Genomic DNA, 22617 nt, shown 5'->3' with positions numbered 1-22617 from the left:
TGTGGTGTGCATATGGTGTGCATGGCTACATCTTAATATGAGAAGCGGGGAATGTTCACTAGTTATGATGCACGTATGTTGTGCCCCGGAATTTAGCAAGTATGACCATAACCTATTTAGCCTCGGCAAAAAACAAAATTAGAAAAAAGCTTAGAGGAAGTTAAGGGTCATGCGTGTCTATGAAATAACAATAACGAGTATCATGTTTTCCACGTGCTCAGTTAAGTGGTGGTTGATATACGTAACAAGACTTTTCAAACTATCACTGTAACCTTATATACATAACAATTATGTTTTAATTGTATTCACTATACCAATATGTTGCCGTTAAAGTTTCTCCCGCTTTGTGCATATTATGTGCATGTGGTGTGCGTATAGTGTATACGGTGCATATTTACATCTTTGATACTCTTCGCGTTAACGTAGTTTACTACTTTTTTCTTTTTTTTCAGAGGCAAGCCCTACAAATACGAAAAAAAGCGAACGAGTTCGTGAAACAATTTTCTTTGATTCAATTGGGTTCCTTCGTGCCCATTCAAAATTCAATTTTCAAATCCTTGAAATATTTGAACCCAATCAAATTTGATACCAAATTCAAATTAATGAATCTTCAATTCTTCATATAAAGTTTAGTGTTATATATCTGATTGCGTCATTTTTCTGATTTCGAAGAGAGGTATGTGAACTATGAGTTTTTGGGTTGAGCTTAGATTTGTGAGCATAACATGTGCATGTCATGTACATATAGTGTATAAGCGAGCTTAATATGAAGAGAGCGAACGATTACGCGAAACAATTTCGTCCATATCCTTCTCTTTTCCCTCTTTCCACTCTAATTTCTTTCTTTTCCCTCAAATTTATCTCTTCTCCAAAAGGCAACTGACCTTTAATACATTTTTTTATTTAATTGCAGCAAAAGCCAAACTCTATTTTAGTGCTTGTAAATTTGGATCGAGAGAGGGAGCAGAAGGAGGGAGAAGATAGAAGAAATGAAAACCCAATATAAATCAGAAATGATTATAAAAAATTAAAAAAAAAAGTTAAAAATTGAAGGAGTTGGGTCTCCTCCAAGAAACACCAAACCAATCACTTCAACTCCAAAAATCCATCAATCAAAAAGCAAAATTAAGTAAACCCAGTTCACAAAACCTACAAATGAAAAGGTAAAAATCGAAGAAGATGGGTGGGTTAGAGAGAGCTCTTGTGCATATTCGAAATATAGAGAGAGGAGAGAGAGAGAGAGAGAGAAAGAGAGAGAGTTTGGATGAAGAAGATGGGTGGGTTAGAGAGAGAGAGAGCTCTTGGATGAAGAACATGGGTGGGTTAGGGTTCTTCGAATTGGAATTGGTCAAGAGAGATTTTCTCTCTTTCTCCTCTCTATTTCTCTCTCTATAAAATGAGAAATGAAGGCTAGAATTTCTAGATAACCCATTTATATGGGATGACAATTTGGTCATTTCAAAATGTCGTGTGCATGTTGTGTGCATATTTGAAATGTCATATTTTTGTCCCAAGATTAAGAAATTGTCCCATTTTAGGAATTTCCCAAATCATACTATATTCACCATGACAATCTATCATTTTACAATGTAAAATGACACATAATTGGTTACATTATAAATTCTCAATCTCATATAGGGATAAAAAGTAGAGTAAAATTAGACGAGACTAGTTTTTCGTCGGTAATGACGTGTATGACACCAACTCTTCTTTGGAGAGGAAAATACTATCGCACCCATAAACCCCTCGCCCCTCCCTCTCTACTAAATGTTATTAATACAGTAAAACCTTTATAAAGTTATAAAGTTGGGGTGTAGTTAATTGAACAATATTATTCCTTGACTCATTTATACTTAATGAACGTTTATTTCCTAAATAGGATTCCTGAGAAGGACATTGTGAAAACACCAAAGGTTTCAAGTCAAGAAGTTATAAACATGCTTGAGAAGAGAGAACTATTTTCTCTTTTTAAAATGAGGACAACTGATGGCAAGCTACAGTTATCCACCCCTTTCGCGCCCAGAAAGGCTATGCTGATGGCAAGCTACAGTTATCCATCCCTTTCGCGCCCAGAAAGGCTATGGGGAATTTCACTCTGCCATGTGGCAACAGTCAAGCAGACTCACTACCTTGGAGCATCGAACTCAGGATCTCCCACATTTTGGCTTCAACAAAAAAGTGTTCATGTTTACGAAGTATTACTTACTCGTAAGCTCAAAGACGTTGCATCAATTCTAAAAATTAAAACATTGTCCCAAACAACTTTAGAAAAACATTTTAGTTTAGCTTTTAATTGTGATATTGCTTAGTTTTGTAATCTTTAATTTTTCCCATGTGGAGATGTGTTTTCCTAATAAGGGAACAAGAAAAATTATAACTTGTTACAAAAAAGTATTAATTTTCCGACCAAAAAAAATTTACTATTCCGATATAAGGTTTTAAATTTTCCGACGAAGAAAAAGGTTTAATCTTTCTCTTCGGAGGTCGCAACCGAAAATATAAAAACGTAAAATTTGAAAACGCAGTGCTTCCCTACCATGCTCCAATCTTTCACATTTCCCATTTCTCGCGTTCCCATTTTTCACATTCCCTTTCCTCCCTTTCCGGCTTTCCGTTACAGCGTTACTCTCTCTCCTCCATTTTTTTACTCCCTCTCTCCCCCTCCACACCCTCCTCACTCCACTTTCTGGACTTCCTATCTCTGTCTTCGCTTCAAAAACCCATCTCAGAACCAGGTTTCATTCGATGCAATTTACTCTCGAATTGGATCGGTTTCGTCGTTCATCAGTCCTGGGTCCAATCGAATCCAATTCCCTGGTTTCGAAATTTGGGTTTTCATCGATTTGAACGTTTTTGGTCAAACAAGAAAAAATTGTCATGTAGCTTTGATCAAACAATAGCTCCCACTGAGCTCATTTGACACTGATCCAAAACAAAGGATTTGTGTTTGGAAGCTTAGATATGGCCATGGAGAAACGTATTGAGACAGAAGCTAGCTCGTTTTTGAGGTTGTCCTTCTGTCTGTCCCAAGTTGTTTTCTTTTGGGTTTATGTTGTTCCGACAAAGATTTTAGCTTGATGATTACAACTGTAAGCAAAGAACATGGTAGCTATGTTAAAATATATAAATGTTTCGACTTTTCGATGTTTTGAATCAAAAAATTGTTGATTGATTTTCTTAGTCTTCTTGTGTTTGAACGTTGAATGCAGTTTGTCCGCGGCCTTGTCGTATGGGGCTACTTCCATGGCAATGGTTTTTATCAATAAAGCAGTTATTATGGAGTACTCACATTCAATGACCCTTCTCACAATGCAGGTATTACTTTAACAATTCGAATATCGGTCTTTTAATTCATGAGATTAGGATACCCTTGCTTGATTGTTCGCAATGACCCGTCTTTTATTTGTTTATTGTCTTGGTAATTTGCAAGTGTTTTCTGCTTGGTTGTGCATAATGAGCCTTCTTTCGTTTCTTTATTGTTTTAGCAATTTGGCAACTGCTTTGCTTATACATGTTGGTCGAAGATTGGGATACACGAGATCAAGAGGACTAGAAATGTCCACCGCGAAAAAACTTCTCCCTGTGTCGCTTTTCTATAATGCTAATGTAGCGTTTGCTTTGGCCAGTTTGAAGGGAGTTAACATTCCCATGTATATTGCAATCAAGAGGCTCACACCGCTTGCTGTGCTTGTAGCTGGATTCTTCTCAGGGAAGGGGAGACCCCCAATACAGGTAATGTCTTGTCTTTATTAGATCAGCTTGTACATTGTTTGATGACGTCTGTCTTATTAAACTTAATGTTTGTTTATACATTTGATAGGATTCGTTATGCTTCTTTTTTTGTTTAGTGTTAGTGTAAGTTAAACCTAAATTTGTTCTTTCCCCAACTGGAATATGAGAAGGATACTATTTAGTCTTTGAAACGTATGATGTAAAAGTTCCATAAGAAAACCTACATGATTGACCAACACTATAAAGTAGTTTAAAATGGAAGCTAGATTACATTAGTCTTTGATGTGCTTTCTTTTGGTTCTGACTAAGTGGTCTGCAATTCATAAGCTAAGTTACGTTGGATGAGAATAAGTAACATCTTGTGTCGGATTCACATTATTACTGGCAAGTCATTTTCTCATTGCTTACCAGAACCGTTTGCTAATGCACTCAGCTTTTCAAAATATAATTATTTATGTTGGGAAGGGTCTCTGTGATAGCTTTCACTTGCTGCTTGGTGATAACAAAGATAAATCATCTGTATTTGGCATAATATTTGGAACGAAATGTCTTGTGACATAATGATACTTTCCTTCATAAATAAGTTGGCCTTATAAATGTAGATAAAGGATGCTTGATTTTAAAGAGTCATCCGTCAAAACTTATTCATTGAAGATGAGAAATCTAATGCTAAAGTCCTGGAAAGAAGCATATTCGTTACAACTAAATTTGACAATACTGAGTTGCATTTAATTTAATTTTCTTCTCTTTCATGTTTTAGATTTGACAATACTCAGTTCTCTTTCATGTTTCAGGTGTGTCTTTCAGTAATATTGACTGCAGTAGGGGTTCTGATAGCTGCACTCGGAGATTTTTCATTTGACCTTTTTGGATATAGCATGGCCCTTACTTCTGTTTTTTTTCCAGGTTGGTTATGATGTTTTTGTTCACCGACTGGTTTGTGCTTTACTTGCTTCGAATTGTATGTTATGGTAATTAAGCTCATACAAGCACTTCTTATTTAGACCATGTACCTTGTGTTGGTGGAGAAATCTGGGCTGAAGATGGGCTATCATCAGTTGAGATCATGTACTATAACAGCTTTCTGTCTCTTCCGTTTTTGAAGCTTCTCATTGTAGCTACCGGAGAATTTCCAAATTCTTTATCATTACTAATTGCAAAGGTCAGACCTTTTCTTTATATAAGTATTTGAATCATTCTCTTTTTACGTGGGACTCTATTTTGTATTCATTCTAGTAACTAAGGAAACAGTAGATGATTGACTGCTTAAATTGTTGGATTTGTATCCGGAAATGGATTACTGTCTTTGACATCTAGTACGAGGCATTTTTTATCCAATGTTACGATAAGAAAGACTTAATACATATTAGATAGCATAAAAACAAGGGATTTCAAGTTGTAAATTCCAGCTGACAACATCATTGACTATAAACATGGTTCTTTGTACATATTAGTTTAGCCCATTGAGAAGTCCTAGTTTTCTTTTGGCCTGCATCCAGCAATATCAACTCGTAGTGATATCAATTTCAGCAATTTGGTGGGAGCTGGCGATACATCTGGCTCCACTAATTTTTCTGATTTTGTGTTGTTTGAATTTACCTTGGGATTCTGGATTAGTGGATATACAGTTGCATTGCTGGCTGTTCATATAAGTAGTAACCATGTGAAGATTTCTTCAGGGGCCTTGGGATTATTGCTGTGGCACTGAGTTCTTCTTAGAAAGATCGTGCATTATATAACTGATATGAAATTTTCTGTTTTTGCAGAGTAATTCCTTATATTTTCTGGTGATCCTCATTCTTTCATTTATTATGGGCATTGTTCTCGACTTCACCATGTTCTTATGTGCGGTAGTCAACTCCGCTCTAACAACAACCATCGTTGGAGTCCTAAAAGGGGTTGGGTCCACGGTATGACTGAACTACCTCATTTTCTGTAGGCTAAATGACGATTTTGGGAATTAAGTTTTATTTCATCTTATTTTGAGACAAATATTTGTGAGAAAGTTTGTTTATACGTGTTTCTTTGCTTCTCAGACCCTTGGTTTTGTACTACTGGGTGGCGTGCAAGTACATGTTTAGAATGTAACTGGACTAGTTATCAACACAGGTGGCGGAGTTTGGTATTCGTTTGCCAAATATCAATAGAGGAAGAACAAGCCCGCAAAGTGGATTGCAGATGTGGAGGCTCATCGTAAATAACGTTGATACCAAAAGATTGCATATGGTTACTAACAGCTCCTTTCTGTTTGTACATTTTGCTTCTTATCTTCATCAAAACATGGCAATTAGTTCCTTGAATGACAATGATACACGGTAGAAATGTTTAAACATGTTCTGTTCACAGCATGTCCGAATTCGTTACTCTACTCACATGGTAGAGATGTTTCTTGATAAAACAATTCATCATCCGTCGGTTTACATAAGATTCCGGTTTGTTTACTTTTGTCTTCTGTTCAGTGTTTAACCAAGAAAAACTGATTCCATTCGTTTTGGGATGTTGAATGTAAATGAAAGCTGATTGCTTTTTCTTTTTGGGTTACTGATTTAGGTCCTCGTATGATCGTATCGTATGAATTTGGATGCATTCCTCGACTCTACTGAATCTTGAAATTCAGTTATTACAGAAAGTGAATACCCCGGTTCATGTTCTGGGAACGATTATTATCCGTCGAGACGAAAAGTCTTCCGGCTCCTCCATGCACATGCACTTGTTTTCCTGTTCTTTCCAATGCAATTTTCCGACTCAGATCAATAATTTCCTTTGTGTTTTCTCCCATGCTTCAATAATTGCTTGTGGCTGTGTAAGGTGTTGATTGAAATTACTATTTGTTTTTTTTCGTTCTAATACAATCGATATTGAGGGAGGCGGTTTTCAAATTCGAGACCTCGTATCGCATGCATAGCAACGTAGGAGAATGTAATTAACCAACTGAGTGTAAAATCCCGTTAAATTCTTCTTCTAAATCGCTAAACCCCTGGGGTTTCTTTTACCATTTCCATTTAAAAGGATTGGGATTTAAGGCTTATCATCTTCCCACCGCACCCAAGTGAATTTGGGGTGGCTTGACCGAGGGCTGCAGAACTTTAGAATTTGGGTGGCTTCACGATGAGAAGAGATTTTTTTATATACTCAAAATATGAGCAGATAAATCACGTGTCATAATATATGTGGAGAAGACTGTCATAATATATGTGGAGGAGACTGACTGACCGTCTCCTTCTCGTCCCCTTACATAAATTATTCAATTTCATTAATATTTCCAACTCAAGCTTTGCTGTGCAGGCGACAAAGCAATTTAATCGAGCTTTTTTGGTGGCCTTTTGGGTGCGCTTTCAAATTTAATGCAAATTGTGCTTTTCCTTGCCTACTTGTCTTCTTTGATTCCAACCCAAAACAGCTCTTTTATGCAAAGTTTTAAAGGCGTTAGGCAATAGGTGCTAGTCAGGGGACATGTAAAGAGGGATATATGTAGTTACATAAACTATGAGTGACATCTAACATGTCATGACTACCTGAATTAGTAGAAGTATACGTGAACTAATTATAATACTTTTTTGAACCTTGATTGAAGTTACAATGCAATTTGATTCTTTAATCATCTATATCCTGATCAAGATTTATGTGATATAGATTTATGTCAAATTACATGTAGTCATCTATGATTGCTATGATGCATCTCACGTTGAAACAATTCTTACAAATAGTGCTTGATCAACATGTACTTTGGCCGAAGATTTCTAACATGGATCTTCATGTAGCTTTTTAGAGATATCTCTTTCTATTGAATAGTTACCAGAAGGTGATACATTCCTTATTGTGCATTCATGTATCTTCACTCATACATATGAACCGGTGTATCACACTATTCGACTCTGCAATGCAGTGAGGGCCTTGAAGTAAAATCAAAGTTCATATCTATAAATATAAGGTACATATAATCTGATGTCTCATGTCTGAGAACAATTTGCATACTACAACCATATGCCTTGCGCCTAGGTGAGGCCTAGGCGGTCCTAGACGGGACCTCTTGGAACATTACTTTTATGTGTGAATTGGTTATTTTTGTTTAAAATAATTTAAATTCTTTATTTTTGTTTACATGTGACAAAGGAAATAATAAAGACACACATTTATGTTCACACATGCTCATTTAAAATCATTCGTTATTTTTATTTTATTTAATTAATCTATGACTAAAAATAAAAAGAGGTGTGTGAAAGATAAAAATAGTAGGTGAAAATATGCTCCCAATGATTTTTGCACTTCTTTTTATATTTGTCACTTGATTTTCTTTTAATTTGTTCAATCAAGTAGTTAGAAAGGTTGTCCACCAAGATAAAATGAATGTGCCAAAATCATTTCCCTAAATACAGGGCCGGCCCTGAGAAAGAATTCGCTAATTACATAAAAAATCTATTTCTTCATCAAATATCATTAAAAATTAATATCAAAAGATACTAACATTACTTAATATTACATGTCACATGCCTTTAAACGTAAATGCACAAAGTGTAAAAAACAATAAAACTTGATTGACGAATATAATAATTCAACAACGCCAAGTAGCTCTCTTGTGTTCTTTCTAAAATCAACACACACTAGCAAATCAAATTTTAGAATAACCTAGTTTAACAATAAATTTTTGAAAAAGAAAATTTAAATTCAAAGTTATGGTTACCTCAAATTACAATCTTCAGGACCAAGTGATAATTGCTTAAACATTCAATAGAAATAGAAAGATTGAGAAGTTGAAAGAAAATGAGTACAAAGTTATGATTATTCTGGTTTTTGTTATTTTTTTAGGCTATTTTCAAAAGCAAAAGAAAAAAAATGCATTTGGACAATTGAGGCCATTAATTTCACTAGCCTCTTGTCACATGCGTAGGTGTGTGAGAATTGGTCCTTGTTTGTTTTTTTTATTTAAGAAACTCAAGTTTTTTCTATTTATACAATTTTTATTTAAAATATTTTTGAAAATAAATAAGAATTTAAATATAAACCACCCACTAACATGATGTTTTGTTATTTTTTTTTTTCCTAAAGTTGAAAATTTTAAAGAGCAATTTATCTTTAATTTCATAGATTTGAAAAAAAGCAAAAACTAATGCCTACAAGGTGTTTTGAACACACCACCCCAATGAAAACGAAGTGGAACCGTTTCCACTGCACCAACTAAATAATTGCAATGCTTCTTACATTTTCTTTATTTATATTTTATATACAGGATATATAAAAAAATTTGTTTGGGGGCCCTGGGCGATCGCCTACCTCGGCTACTCTCAAGGCCGGCCCTGCCTAAATATATATAAATAATTGTCACTTAGTACTACGGTCTAATAATATTTTTCTTCACTTGTAAGTGATATGTCTTAAGTTTGAATTTCAAGAATGACGAGTATGCAACCAATTTATTTCTTTGCTTTTATAGTGTAACTATATCGTCACATTATATATATCGATTACATTTTTTTTCCTTCACAGAATAACATACCGTGACAAAGAGTCATATATACATAATTAGCCATCACACTAAATACATCCAAGTTTGTCATGAACTGATGTTGCAAGATTATAAGGTTGAAGATTTGTGATCACATAACCAAATTCTATCGAAAAAAATCGAAACACAAAATAAATTCGGTGGGTTGGCTCACGGGACCAGGATCCGAATCTTTAGTAAATAGAAAATCTCATGTAGACCTAAGCTTTGCATGATATGATCACACTCATATGTTTCATGGGACATGTTATCTACCTATATCCAACTATAATATTTAAAAAGATGGGCAACCACGGTTATCCACTTTTTCTGAGTCCCAAAAGACTATGAGAAATTTCACCCTACCTGTGGTCACAATCAAACAGACTCATCAGCTCGAAACATCAAGCCTGGTACCTCCCACATTCATCACACATTTTCTCATATCTTGCATATTTGTTACAAAAGTATTATGACACAATCAAATTATGAATTAAAATCATAAAGAACCGTGTCTACTAATTAACAGTATAACATAAGTTCACATAAGTATAAAAACTTTAGCATCATACTAGAGACAGAATCAGGCCTGGCTGGATTGTGCTATGACTAATTTCGACTAGAAAACAGTTTTGATAAACAACTTCACGCTACCTAATTGCATACTAATCCGACCGCTTAGAAAGCTCACTTCTCAACCAACTATATATGATATTTGTGGACATATTCACGATAATATGATGTCTCGTGTAATATAAAAAGCGTTTAATCTAATTTACTATTGTTTCTTTTTTGTTCTCTAATTAGACATGTGAATTCAAAGTAGCTAAAGATTTACATGGATCACATAATTAATAAAAAACTTGGAATAAAAAACTGAAAATATGATAAAAATAGCTAGGGTTTTAGTGAATACAAAGATGGATAAGAAATATGGATGGAAAGAGATCTGGGGAAAAGAGTACGAGTTGTAATCTCCAGCTCACAGTATTGTGATCACATCTCTGAGACTGTTGAGATCACATGCATGGAGGCACAGAGATCTACTAATAATTGAGATCATCATCTCCACAGTTTTTCTGCATGAAAACAACAAAACTACGAGTCTACTACTTAACTAGTAGTAGAATGTGAGACTAGTATATTTTATTAAGATGGTACGTACTCATCAGATTCAGAAGACAAATAAAATAAGGGCGGTGCTATCACACAATCCTTTTTTATTTTTTACACAATTTATTTGATTTTTAGTCATCGAATCGAATAAATTGAAGAAGATTAAATAACATAAATTAACATGAGATGTATAAGAGATAAAAAAGAGTATATGGATAACACCACTTTAAAATAATTTTTGTGGATTTTAATTCTCAGTGAATCTTGATAAGCCAATCTAATGTTAATGTGTCAATGGATTAGCGTACAATAAAGTTCGATTCCTTTCAATATAACTGAATAAAATTCAACTTTACATATGCTGTAAAAGAAAATATGTCTTGAATTTTTTGTTCTTTCAGCGAAAGAAAAAAAATCAAACTTTAAACATCTTCACGTTAACATATATTACAAGTTTTTTTTGTTTTTTTTTTTTTGTTTTTTGTGTGTGTGTGTGTGTGTCAAAAACAGCTATTGCAAGTTTGGAGGGAAAGAAATCTCATTTAAATATGAAAGTAATCAAGTTTGGAGGGAAAGAAATCTCATTCAAATATGAAAGTAATCAAGTTAATTAAGGTATATGAAAGTAATCAAGTTATTTAAGGTATATTATGTTTTAATTAATCAAGAAGTCAACTTAAATCAATTACAAATTATCATTAACAATTTGCCTACATTATATTAATGAGATGACCATTTGTTCTTGATGATAAAATCATATCATAAGTAGGTGATGTTTTATTGCAGTGGCGAAAAACAATCATATTTATGCATCCAAATATACAAGTTAATCCCTACTGATTGCTCTCCTCCTAACAATTAACAGTTTAACCTATTAACGTTATTGTTGTCAAAAGAAAAAAATAAATTCATATAATAAAATTTTGCATTTTTTGCAATCTTAAATCAATTAAAATTTTTCATTAACAATTTGCTTTATTGTATTGACTAATTGACTAAAATAGGAAAAAAAAAATTATCCAAACTAGTTAACTAATTAAAAGGAGAAAGAAAGTATAATATGCAAAAATTAAAAAAAATATATTTTTCTTCCTTTAAAAGAAATGAAATGTGAATAAGTTCACATTTTCACAACCTAAATAAAATAAAATCTTTTTACAACCACATGGGTGGGTAATGGTGTATTGGCTTTTAGTAGTGGCCACTTCATATTTAAATTAAAGAACAAAAGAATATTCTTAAATATAAGCTTTAATTTCATTGCCAAAGAATAATAATAATAATACAGTTATTATTTTACTAAAACTTTCTTACATTGAAAGTGAGAGTTAGCTGGTATGGATTATGGCCTGTTTTTGACAGTTGGTGATCTGGGTTTCCTCCCAACTGTTCCCTTGACTGAAATTCTCTTTTTTTTTTTTTTAACAAAGCCACTAATTGTCTTAACTCTCTTAATCGTGATTAATGACTGACCATGTTTAGCTCCTGATTTCTCTATTGAATATTCAATTACAATAAAACGCATATTTCTCATTATTTCTTAGGAAGAAAGAATATTTTTTGAGCAGATTCCTAGTCCAGAATATTTCACCAAATGGTAAAATATTCGGTAGAATTTTGTGGAGTATAAATTGAAGGGTTGAGCTTTGATGGGTTTACTTGACAAGTACCCCACCACATGGTGTTTGGCCTATTTACAGCTGCAGCAAACAGGCAGATTATACCTTCCCTCATAATGTGGCCTTCCCTTGCTCTCTCTCTGTTTTCCTAGGGTGCCTTTGAGGGAATACAAAGAACCAGAACATCCCACTTTTCCCTTTTTTACCTTTTATTGCCTGCATTTTGCGTAAAATTATGAGCTTTCATATGGGTTCTTCACCCTTTTGAGTTTTTTGAGTTTTCTTTCGTAAAGTTTAGTTTTTTTATGGCTGGTTCTCAAATGGGTTTTGTTCATTTCTTTGTTTTCAGATCTGGGTTTTAGTGATTTTTCTTGGTTTTTGTCAAATTTTGGAAATTGGGTCCTCAAACTCTTCAAAGTTTTGAACTTTTTCTGCTATTTAGTGTGAGAAAATGGCTCCAAGGTTGGATTTTTCCGGTTTCTGGGCAAAGGAAAGCAGGAAGGGGACACCAGTAGTGGTGACAATGGAGAACCCCAACTTCTCTGTGGTGGAAATCGACGGTCCAGATGCAGCATTCAGGCCAGTTGATAAGAGCAGGGGGAAGAATGCAAAGCAAGTGACATGGGTTTTGCTTCTCAAAGCTCACCGCGCAGTCAGCTGCATTGGGTGGGTTGCCACCCTCTTCTGGACACTTCTCAGCACCATTAAGAGGCGGTTAATCTTCAGGCAAGGTGTATCCATGGAGAATGGGAAGCTGGGAAACCAGAAGTTACTTTTTACTGTCATTAGAGTCTTCTTATTTACTTCCCTTGGAATCCTGGCATTTGAAGTTGTTGCTTACTTCAAAGGCTGGCATTATTTTAGGAATCCCAGTTTGCACATTCCTGGAACTTCTGATATACAGAGCTTGCTCCACTTGGTTTATGTTGGTTGGTTATCGTTTCGGGCAGATTACGTTGCACCTCCCATTCAAGCACTCTCTAAATTTTGTATTGTTCTTTTCCTTATCCAATCCGTGGATCGAATGATACTTAGTTTAGGTTGCTTGTGGATAAAGCTCAAGAAGATTAAGCCTAGGATTGATCGGGAGTCTTTGAAGTCGGAGGACGTTGAGAAATCGAAATATGAGTACCCCATGGTTCTCATTCAAATTCCAATGTGCAATGAGAAGGAGGTAATGAATTGAACTCTCTCTCTTTGCTGTCTGTTTTGTTCTTTAATTTATTCCATTATTTTGTTATGTTGCTTTTAGCTGGTGGCTGTTTGATTCACTTTGCATTAGTTACTAGTTCTGGATATATATTTATGCTTAATAATCTAGTTGTTCCAACAAACTTGCAAAACTTTGACAATGTGTGGACTGTCTCTATTTAATAAAATGGGGAAAAAAGTGCCTTTGTCTTCTTAGATTCAAACAGAATCGTATAAAACTCCGAAACAGTCAAAGACTTGACAGTCACTATTTAGAAATCATCAAGAATCATCATTATTATAAAGTAATACATCCTTTTACTGAAGATTGTGAATTAGAGTCACACTAGTCAAATTTTGGAACAAAAATGTATAGGATTGCGACGTTGTTTGGACATGTTATTGAAACTTAATAGTTAGCGAATGGTACTTTCGGTAGTACATGATGGTGACTCTGAAAAACTGAAGCATATGAAACTAATTGGCAACTGCAAAAAGTCTTGTAAGATTTTTTGTGATGTTATAAGGTTTTCTGGCCTGGCCTTTTGCAGGTGTATGAGCAGTCTATCTCTGCAGTCTGCCAGATTGATTGGCCAAAGGATCGTGTTCTGATTCAAGTTCTTGACGATTCTGATGATGGGAGCATCCAGTGGTTAATAAAGACAGAGGTTGCTAATTGGAGCCAAAAGGGTATCAACATTATCTATCGGCATCGCGTTGTTAGAACTGGTTACAAAGCCGGAAATCTCAAGTCTGCGATGAGCTGTGATTATGTGAGAGACTATGAATTTGTTGCAATCTTTGATGCAGACTTCCAACCCAATCCAGATTTTCTTAAGCAAACGGTGCCACATTTCAAGGTGAATAATAGCAACATAATATTTTTTCAGTGTGATTTTTGGTCTGAACTCTTCGAATTTAACCTATTTTACGTTCTGTTGCAGGACAACCCCGAACTAGGTTTAGTTCAGGCTAGATGGGCCTTTGTGAACAAGGAAGAGAACTTGTTGACTCGTCTCCAAAATGTTAATTTGTGTTTCCACTTTGAGGTGGAACAGCAGGTTAACGGGGTGTTTCTTAATTTCTTTGGTTTCAATGGAACTGCTGGTGTTTGGAGAATTAAAGCCCTTGAGGAGTCTGGAGGATGGCTAGAAAGGACTACTGTAGAGGACATGGACATAGCTGTCCGGGCCCATCTCAACGGTTGGAAATTCATCTACCTTAACGATGTGAAGGTAATCTTGGATTATAGTTTTTCCGTATCCGCTAATACAGGACCACACACATTTGCATTTTATCTGTATGAAATGCTACTTCAATTACATTTAAGTAAATACCATCAACATTCGCATTATGCATGCGATATGTATGTTTAGGCAAAATCCAAATGAATTTAAGGGAAGGAAAAGAAGATGTTTCAAGCCTTATAGCCATGCAACTTTCAGGTACTATGCGAGGTGCCTGAGTCCTATGAAGCATACAGAAAGCAGCAGCATCGTTGGCATTCTGGTCCTATGCAGCTATTCAGATTATGCCTTCCAGCGATTATAACTTCCAAGGTGCCTTGAATATCGAAATTCTGTTATTCCCTGTCTCCCGTTGTTTATAACATGTACGATAATTTCTTGCTTTCATGAATTCTGCAGATATCCGCATGGAAGAAAGCGAATTTGATACTTCTATTCTTTCTGTTGAGGAAACTTATCCTTCCCTTCTATTCCTTCACCTTGTTCTGCATAATTCTTCCGCTAACCATGTTTGTCCCGGAGGCAGAGCTTCCCGCATGGGTCATCTGTTACGTTCCTGTTTTCATGTCGTTCCTCAACATTCTTCCATCCCCTAAATCCTTCCCTTTTATTGTTCCTTACCTTCTTTTCGAGAACACAATGTCTGTTACCAAATTCAATGCAATGGTCTCCGGGTTGTTCCAGCTGGGTAGCTCTTATGAGTGGGTTATCACGAAGAAGACTGGCAGGTCATCAGAATCGGACTTACTCGCTGCTGCTGAAAGGGGAACAAAGATGGTAAACCAATTACCAGTCCACAGAGGAGCTTCCGAGAGTGAGCTTTCTGAGTTGAACCGAATTATGGAAGAGAAAGAAGTAGCTCCCAAGCCTATTAAGAAAGCTAACAAAATATATCGGAAAGAGCTTGCTCTAGCATTCCTTTTGCTCACCGCCTCTGTCAGGAGTCTGTTATCTGCTCAAGGTGTACACTTCTACTTCCTGCTCTTCCAAGGCGTGACCTTCCTCCTCGTTGGTCTTGATCTCATTGGTGAGCAAATGAGCTGATATTTCATGGCTACAAGAGAAAAATGGAGAAAAAATCAAACACATACACACATTGAGGGAAGTTCAACCCCTTTCGCCGCGGGAATGGGCAGCAGAGTTACCCTTCGGTTCAGTAACCCAAATTACTTGCAGTCCACAGTGTGAACGAAGAAATAGATAGGAACTTCACATTTTCGAATGTTATTCCTCTTTTTTTCTTTTTTCTTTTTTTAAAGTTTCCAGATAGGGCATTGATCAGTTTTAATGTTCCACGGGTATTGGATTGTTCTTGTTCACCTTAAGAAGGTTTCCCTGAGGCTTGCAAAGGAAAAGCAAGCACCTTTTGTAATTAATTTATAATAATTCCTTTGCCTCATCGTCTAAGCAAGCATTTGCCTTATCGTTAAATCGCAGTTGGAAACATATACCGAAGTAATCTTCCAGCATAAGAATTTTTATACATATATCAAACTGTGATTTGTCTGGAATGAGATTTTCCGCTTTTCCACTATCTGGAAATAATGGAGTGTATGTGTGTGTCCATGCACACGCGTGTTGTGATAAAATTCAAGTGTCGGCAGGCAAACTGCAAGTGAAACAAAGTTTGCATTTTTATGGTATTTTGTGGCGGCTGAGGATTTTGGTTCTTAACTTTCAAGCTTTCGAAGTGTCCGTTTTCGGGCCACATAGTTTTTGGGGGCCAGAGATCTTTGGTGGGCATGTACGTGATTCTGGGTCCATGTTGTAGTTGTAGGATAGTGCCCTTGGTTGGGAGGTCTAATCAGACAGATACTATCACCACTCTTTCTAAATTTTTACAGAAGAGAACAGAAATTCTTTGATTTGACAAGCCACCTGTTTAAGTCTGCCTCAATTACATTTTACACTCTTCAAGTTTGAGATTTGAGGTAGTTTTCAAACCGGGCTATAATATTTTAAAATTTTCACATTATACCTTGAGCTTTTGAAATTGTGTTAATTATATATACCTTTTGAGTATTTAAACGTCTAATCCTTTATTATATTAATGTGTTTTCTTGTCAATGATGTGTAAATGTGGCTGAACGATTGTAAGTTAATGCATTGCATGAAGCTTCTGCTCACATGCAACTAAAGAATCCAAAATGTGATGTGAAGTTCAACAAGAGAGAAAAGTAAGAGTTCAATGACAGACAAGATATTCTACGCTACATTCTTCTAGCCTGCAGACGAAGGATTCGAACTTGAGTTCAAAGATGAGCACATTACTCTAGCGAGCATGGCTAAGCGTCTGCAAATTGAAACGAAAATTAAAGTGAAGAGTTGAGAGAGAGAGAGAGAGAGAGAGAGAGAGAGAGAGAGATTGATCCAAGGCTGAAACTTTGGGATGAAAAGATGTGCAGAAATCTCAGGGAGAGAGAGAGACAACATGAAGAACATGAATGTTTATATAATTATATTAAACAAAAAAGTGGTGAGAATTCAATTCTATTTCTTAATTTGGTGATCTAACTTGTCAGATGTGCTCCCTCTTATCTACGTAGGTATGAATAAATTTTTAGTCACTTGAATTACAAATGAGAGCATCTCCAATGAAGATGTCAAAAGATATACGTTAATTATTAATTTGATGACTGACGTGACAATATCAAGTTTTCTCTTTTTCTAACCGATATGTTTTGTCAATCCACATAGAATTAACATATCGGTTAAAACTTATTTCAATCTTCAAATTTAATTACACAACATTCCACTCAGAATATGACATCATTTTTTTAAATGGTCCTAGAACTTCGTATTTGATTTGATATTTGGGTAATGTGTATTGTACGAGAAAACAAAAATTCAAAACTCACCATCCCTCTTGAGTATAAAAGTAAGGACTCATTTGGATCGGATTAAATTGGACATTCAAGGTCCATTTAGGATAGAGACAAATTTAACAAAAGTGTCTGAATAGCGCCATCGTTCCTCAATTTAGGCCCGATTTGTTGTATTATAATTTTTTTTTTTTAATTACAAAAATATAGTGGATTATATATTCCACTCATACACTAAACCTAAACGCTAAACAAGGGCTGTATTGTAAGCTTTGCATTGGAGACCATAATTGATCATATCATGGAGAACTAAATACCTGGTCATTGGCACTTCTAGATGACCCTCTTTAAGTGCTTATAACAATTAGCATCCAAAACGCAACACAAACAAAATTGGAGAGACGAGACCCAAACTCATGACCTAACCTGACGCTCTTAACCGACTGAGCTGCAAGCCTCTTGCAAAACACTATAATAGTCAATTATTGCAAATAACGGATAGACCGTCACGTTTAACTTGTCAAACCACGGCCAATTCAACAGTAACGCTTTACAGGATTTGGCTTTAAAATATATAAATGCATTGTTGCAAATACATGGATGAGGAGATGCAAACAAAAACCATACTTGCATAAAGAAAATAATTGAAACTATCATTTTCTGAAATCATCTTGAATTGCTAATGCACGGCGTCACCAAAATCATAACCAAATATATCGAAACAAAAAGAAGTAGAATATAACAAGCTTGTAATGTCTATATACTTGGCTATAAAATAATCCAACGCAAAAAAGAAAAATGTTACTTTCGGTGTAGTCGTAATTTAACTTGGAACCAAATTTGTTTTTTTTGTATTTTTAGATCAAATTGAAGATCAAATCCAAGAATATGAGAGCTTTGGGACTAAGAAACTATTGTCACTGCCAAATCTCTAAAAAGTAGAATCATGTAGCACACGCAACGAACTCGTTTATATATTAGAGTACCTGCATAAACAACTCCATCGTTTATGAACAACCCAAGTTCTGAAGAACAGATGTGAGTACCTGCACAAACATTCGGCGCGTACCCTGCTGCTCGATCCTTTTTAAGTAAAAGTTTAAACAAATGCATTATAGTAGTTTGAGAGAGGCGCATAGCTACCGACGAAGTTCGAGGAAAATAGAAGCTCTGCAGATAGCAGGCCGGGACCCACAACCATTCAAAAATTGAAGATCCCACTAGCAGGGCAGTGAAGAAATCCCCGGGAGAGTGCAGAAACACAAAATTGAAGCTCTAGCCGGCTGGGACCAACAACCGTGCAAAATTGAAGATCCCAGAGCAGGGCAGTAGTGAAGCACAAAAATCCCAGGGGCCAGGGAGTGCAGAAGAACAAAACCAATGAAGCAGAAGAACCAGACGACACCTCAACACAAAAAGCACAGAAAAAGTATAGAGTTTTAGCAGCATTCTCAGAAACACTCTTAAACAAAGTTATAATGTTTTAAGACTTTACCTTTAAGATCCTTATCCCTACGCCTATTTTGCAAAGGTAAATAAAACGAGCTAGAGTTAAGAAAGGAAGGAACTTAACCAAATCAGAGAGACAGTAGAGGCTGAGGGCGTCCCCCAATTTAAACATAGTTGTCCTGATGTCCAAGCACACTAAACAACACTTAATCCCAGTATATCTTCTTAAACAACACCGGCTAGCCATCCATGCACTCCTTAACTCCTGCTTCGGCGGCGATCCTTTAGACCATTGCTGCAAGTATTCAGCACCATATTTCAGAGAACAAATAAGCAATGGCAACTGTTACACAGCTACTGCCATACTCTACCATCCAATATTGGAACAGTAAATAATGTCCGCATGCATAAGACATATATACCATCATGACATGAATCAAATGGAAAATCATCCTTCCAACACAACTAGTTTCATGCTGTAGAACAAGGGTTTCATAATCTTGCATCAGGATTTGCTAAAATGTAGTGCAAGGAGCCTTACCCATTGGCATATGGCAACTCCTCCCGCCCACGGTATGGTGGGGACCTGCTGCGGCTATTCCCTCGTGGTGTCAAACTGCGACGCCTAGGGGATCTCCCACGAGGACTGTAGCTCCTGCTTAACAGTAGAGAGATGTCAAAAAAGGTATTAGATAAGAGAAATCATCTCCAATCTAGATATAACAGCTGCTATGAGATATGTTTGTGAACTTGCATCCAGCAAGCCAGCTTTCAATACCAAATACACCAGAACACAATAATGTTTGATAACTGACTACCATGAGAAAAATAAAATGGGAATTAAGTAAAGAATATACGGCAAAATGACATCACCTGCGACCATAACTAGGACTTCTGCGATAGCGAGGGGGAGTGCGGCTACGACGCCTTCCACCACCACCTCCACCACCACCACCACCACCACGTAGACGACATTCACGAGCAAAATGGCCAGGCTCACCACACTCATAGCACTTCAAATCAGAACCGCCAGAGCGGCCACGACCACCTCCACCACGACCACCACCACCACCACCTCTAGAGTTGTGTGAAAGCTCAACTCTCCAGTTATTCTTACCTGTTCCAAAATAAAAATAAAAACTCAAAACATTTTACAGCTCAAAAAAATTTAGAACACCGGAAAACAAAGCGAAAGTTTTTACAGCCAGTAATACAATATAAACTACCCGATGAGAAGGCTTAAATTGAAATAAAATAAAGCCATTGTATGAATCGTTGACAAACAAGTTGAAAATATAATTCCGAGGAGGGCAAGAGACCTCCATCGCTTAGGAAGGGACAGCTAGCCTGGGCTAATTAAAAGTTCAACAAAAACCAAACCAAAGACCCATCAATGCATAAGTAAAGGATTAACATCAAAAAAGAAACGGTATATCATAAAAAGCAAGACCGCAAGTCACAATTCTAGAAGAGGAAAACAGAATGCTCACAACTCAAGCAACAGTATCAATATTGTTCGACTAAATTACACGTTATATGATGAGCATTATTTTGATTGAGATATCTCACATCTCAAAAAGTTCAGAAATTTCAATGAAGGTGACGACCACAGTATATAGAGAAGAAACCTAGACCTAGTTGAACACGCATAATTCGTGAAAAATCACAGGTTCCATAAGGAAGATTTTGAAATACGCATCTCAAAACAGATACCATCATTCATTGTCCAGCTGAATTATGCTGCTTCACAAACGAAATGTTCCGATGAACTTATGCTTCTCCCTTATGGCGGATTCAAATGATATAAACTAAGAAAACCCCATATTAAAAATCAACAGCCAAGTACTAAACATACCATCTATTTCACGGATTGCATCCTCTGCATCTCTACTGTCATCGAAGTCAACAAAAGCATAACCCGGTGGTCTCCGAGCAACCCACACGCTGCGAAATTAACAACACAAAAGATCAACAACCATCCTCCATAAAAATAACACCACTTTACGAATCCGTGCGTAAATTACTACAAATATTATAACAAATCAGACAGAAAGGTCATAAATTTAACAGCAAATTACCTTCTAATATTTCCAAAAACACGAAACTCGTCTTCAAGCTCTCCCTCGGACACTCGAGGACTCAAGTTTCCGACGTACACACGAGACATTCTTCCAATCAAGCTGTAAAATCACAAACTAAAAAGCAAAAGCAAAGAACACATTTTTCAAATTTAATCAGAAATTAACAACGATTAGTAGTGAAATTTAGGGATTTGGGGGATTAAGAATCGAACTGAATAGAAAGCATGAAAGGGGAAAGATTAGGAGAGAGATCTGAACCTTGAGCGTTGCCGTAATAGACGGAGAGAAACCCTAGCAGCAGCTCCTTTTTGGGGGTCGGTCACTCAGGTTTTGGATTTTATAGGAGGCTAATTGGTCAACGACCCCTCTAAAGTTTAAAATCTCAGATTGGCCCCTCAAAGTTTTTTTTTTTTTTCAATCCGCATATCCCCTCAGATGTTTTTTTTTTCTTTCTCTTTTAGTATCCCATGTAATCGCATGACTCATCATTTTTTGAAGTATAATGCGTAGACATGCAGTATCACTTTGTACCTTTCTGTTCCATTTTTGACATACCCATAGCTGATATGCTTAAGGATGTACTCAAAATTTCTTGCGGATTTTGACTCTAATGAAAGATGTTCATTTTTCACTTCAATAAGTTCTCATTTGAGATATTCGACATGTTTATCGTGGACCAAATTTTATTATTGATGCTCTTGCTTCATGTGGTTGTATTCTTCCAAATACTTGTCTTAGTGGGTCTAAAGTTGACTTATGATAACATGCAATTGAAATGCTTAATTTGGAAGACAATGAATATGATTTCATTTCTTTATCATCGTTCAAAGATCATCTCTAAAACACTGATTTGATTTGGAGACCATTTAGTCATCCATATAAATCAACTATTAAATTATGAAATTATTTATTAACTATTAAATTATTAAACCTATTTGTAATTTTTTTTAATTTAATTAGACTTGTGTGACCCATTTATGTGTCACATCAACACATGATAGAGTTTTTGATAGAATTGTGACAGAATGATTACATTGATTTGAGACACTTACTTGAGGGACTATATTGATCAATTTTCAATTTCAGGAACCATTTTGATGTCATGGGCAATTTCAAGGACCATTTGTGAGGAAAAAAAATGACTTATGGAGCCTATTTATGTGTCATATTAACACTTAACAGATTTTTTTAATAGAATTGTGACGGAAGGATCACATTGATTTGCAACACCCATTTTCATGGATTATATTGATTGATTTTCAATTTTAAGGATGATCTTGATGATGATGATCAATTTTAAGGATCATTTATGATAAAAATCCTAAAAAATAATCACTCCATTTTTTGCTGTTGATTTTTTATGGTAATGGTGTGCCTTAGGAGCCCAAAGAAATTAGAGCGGTATTTGCAAAAGCCTAGATAAACATTTTGCAAAGAAGGCCCAGCCCAACACACGGCGAAGAGCAGTGTCAACTTATTAGCCCAGGTTCAAATAACATGCACTAGTATCTACATTGCTCAAGACCCAAAGCTCTGTACTGCAGCTCATAATTTATTTCCATCGGAAACCCTATAACTACAGATATCAGATGAGAAAAAAGAAAGAAGAAACAAACCCTAGGTCCTAGGTCGAGGAACGGGAAATAGGGAGAGAAGAGTATAATGGTAATTACAAAGGTAAATCTCATGATCAAGGACCTTGTAATTGAGAAGAAAGTTTTTAGTGTGCAAGGAATACGGTCTGGTACATCAAGTATCATAATACAAGTGGTTGGGAAAAAAAAAATTCAAATATCCAACCACTTTTATTATGACATTTGGTGTACCGAGTCGTGTTTCCGGCACCTTAGAAAATCTCTCGTAATTAATACCATAACT

At 35.8% G+C, this 22617-nt stretch overlaps 2 protein-coding genes and 1 pseudogene across 3 annotated transcripts; 2 read left to right on the top strand and 1 right to left on the bottom strand.

Annotated features, from left to right (window-relative positions):
• The first annotated feature begins 2824 nt into the window (after positions 1 to 2824).
• On the top strand, positions 2825 to 5933 carry LOC137718829 (UDP-galactose/UDP-glucose transporter 7-like; annotated as a pseudogene). Its single transcript, XR_015965049.1, has 7 exons — positions 2825 to 3008; positions 3210 to 3341; positions 3486 to 3732; positions 4527 to 4635; positions 4735 to 4894; positions 5499 to 5642; positions 5769 to 5933. The product of XR_015965049.1 is annotated as a UDP-galactose/UDP-glucose transporter 7-like (transcript).
• Positions 5934 to 11853: 5920 nt separating this feature from the next.
• LOC137717789 (putative xyloglucan glycosyltransferase 5) lies at positions 11854 to 15786 on the top strand. The gene is made up of 5 exons (XM_068457277.2): positions 11854 to 13123; positions 13692 to 14000; positions 14085 to 14375; positions 14586 to 14699; positions 14787 to 15786. The coding sequence occupies exons 1-5, from the start codon at positions 12401 to 12403 to the stop codon at positions 15429 to 15431; spliced, it is 2082 nt and encodes a 693-aa protein (XP_068313378.2). The 5' UTR covers positions 11854 to 12400; the 3' UTR covers positions 15432 to 15786.
• Positions 15787 to 18158: 2372 nt separating this feature from the next.
• Positions 18159 to 21131, bottom strand: LOC137717513 (serine/arginine-rich splicing factor RSZ22A). Its single transcript, XM_068456902.2, has 6 exons — positions 20998 to 21131; positions 20737 to 20853; positions 20514 to 20602; positions 19532 to 19775; positions 19200 to 19313; positions 18159 to 18953 (listed from the first exon to the last, which is right to left on the bottom strand). Exons 2-6 carry the CDS (start codon positions 20823 to 20825, stop codon positions 18917 to 18919), a joined length of 573 nt encoding a protein of 190 aa, XP_068313003.2. The 5' UTR covers positions 20826 to 20853; positions 20998 to 21131; the 3' UTR covers positions 18159 to 18916.
• Positions 21132 to 22617: the final 1486 nt, after the last annotated feature.

This window comes from Pyrus communis, chromosome 8 (assembly GCF_041283825.1).
Source record: "Pyrus communis isolate YQ-2024b chromosome 8, ASM4128382v1, whole genome shotgun sequence".
Classification (NCBI taxonomy): domain Eukaryota; kingdom Viridiplantae; phylum Streptophyta; class Magnoliopsida; order Rosales; family Rosaceae; genus Pyrus; species Pyrus communis.
Note: the sequence above shows the minus strand (reverse complement) of the source record. Positions and strands in the feature narration are given on the sequence as shown.

Bases quoted from the DNA above. Each gene is read 5' to 3' on its own strand.
- LOC137717789 (XM_068457277.2), top strand. From the start codon at position 12,401: ATGGCTCCAAGGTTGGATTTTTCCGGTTTCTGGGCAAAGGAAAGCAGG. The intron at 14,001-14,084 runs GTGAATAATAGC...GTTCTGTTGCAG, and splicing joins AAACGGTGCCACATTTCAAG to GACAACCCCGAACTAGGTTT. The intron at 14,376-14,585 runs GTAATCTTGGAT...TGCAACTTTCAG, and splicing joins TCTACCTTAACGATGTGAAG to GTACTATGCGAGGTGCCTGA.
- LOC137717513 (XM_068456902.2), bottom strand. From the start codon at position 20,825: ATGTCTCGTGTGTACGTCGGAAACTTGAGTCCTCGAGTGTCCGAGGGA. The intron at 19,314-19,531 runs GTGATGTCATTT...ACTGTTAAGCAG, and splicing joins AGTCCTAGTTATGGTCGCAG to GAGCTACAGTCCTCGTGGGA. The intron at 18,954-19,199 runs GTAAGGCTCCTT...GAATACTTGCAG, and splicing joins GAGTTGCCATATGCCAATGG to CAATGGTCTAAAGGATCGCC.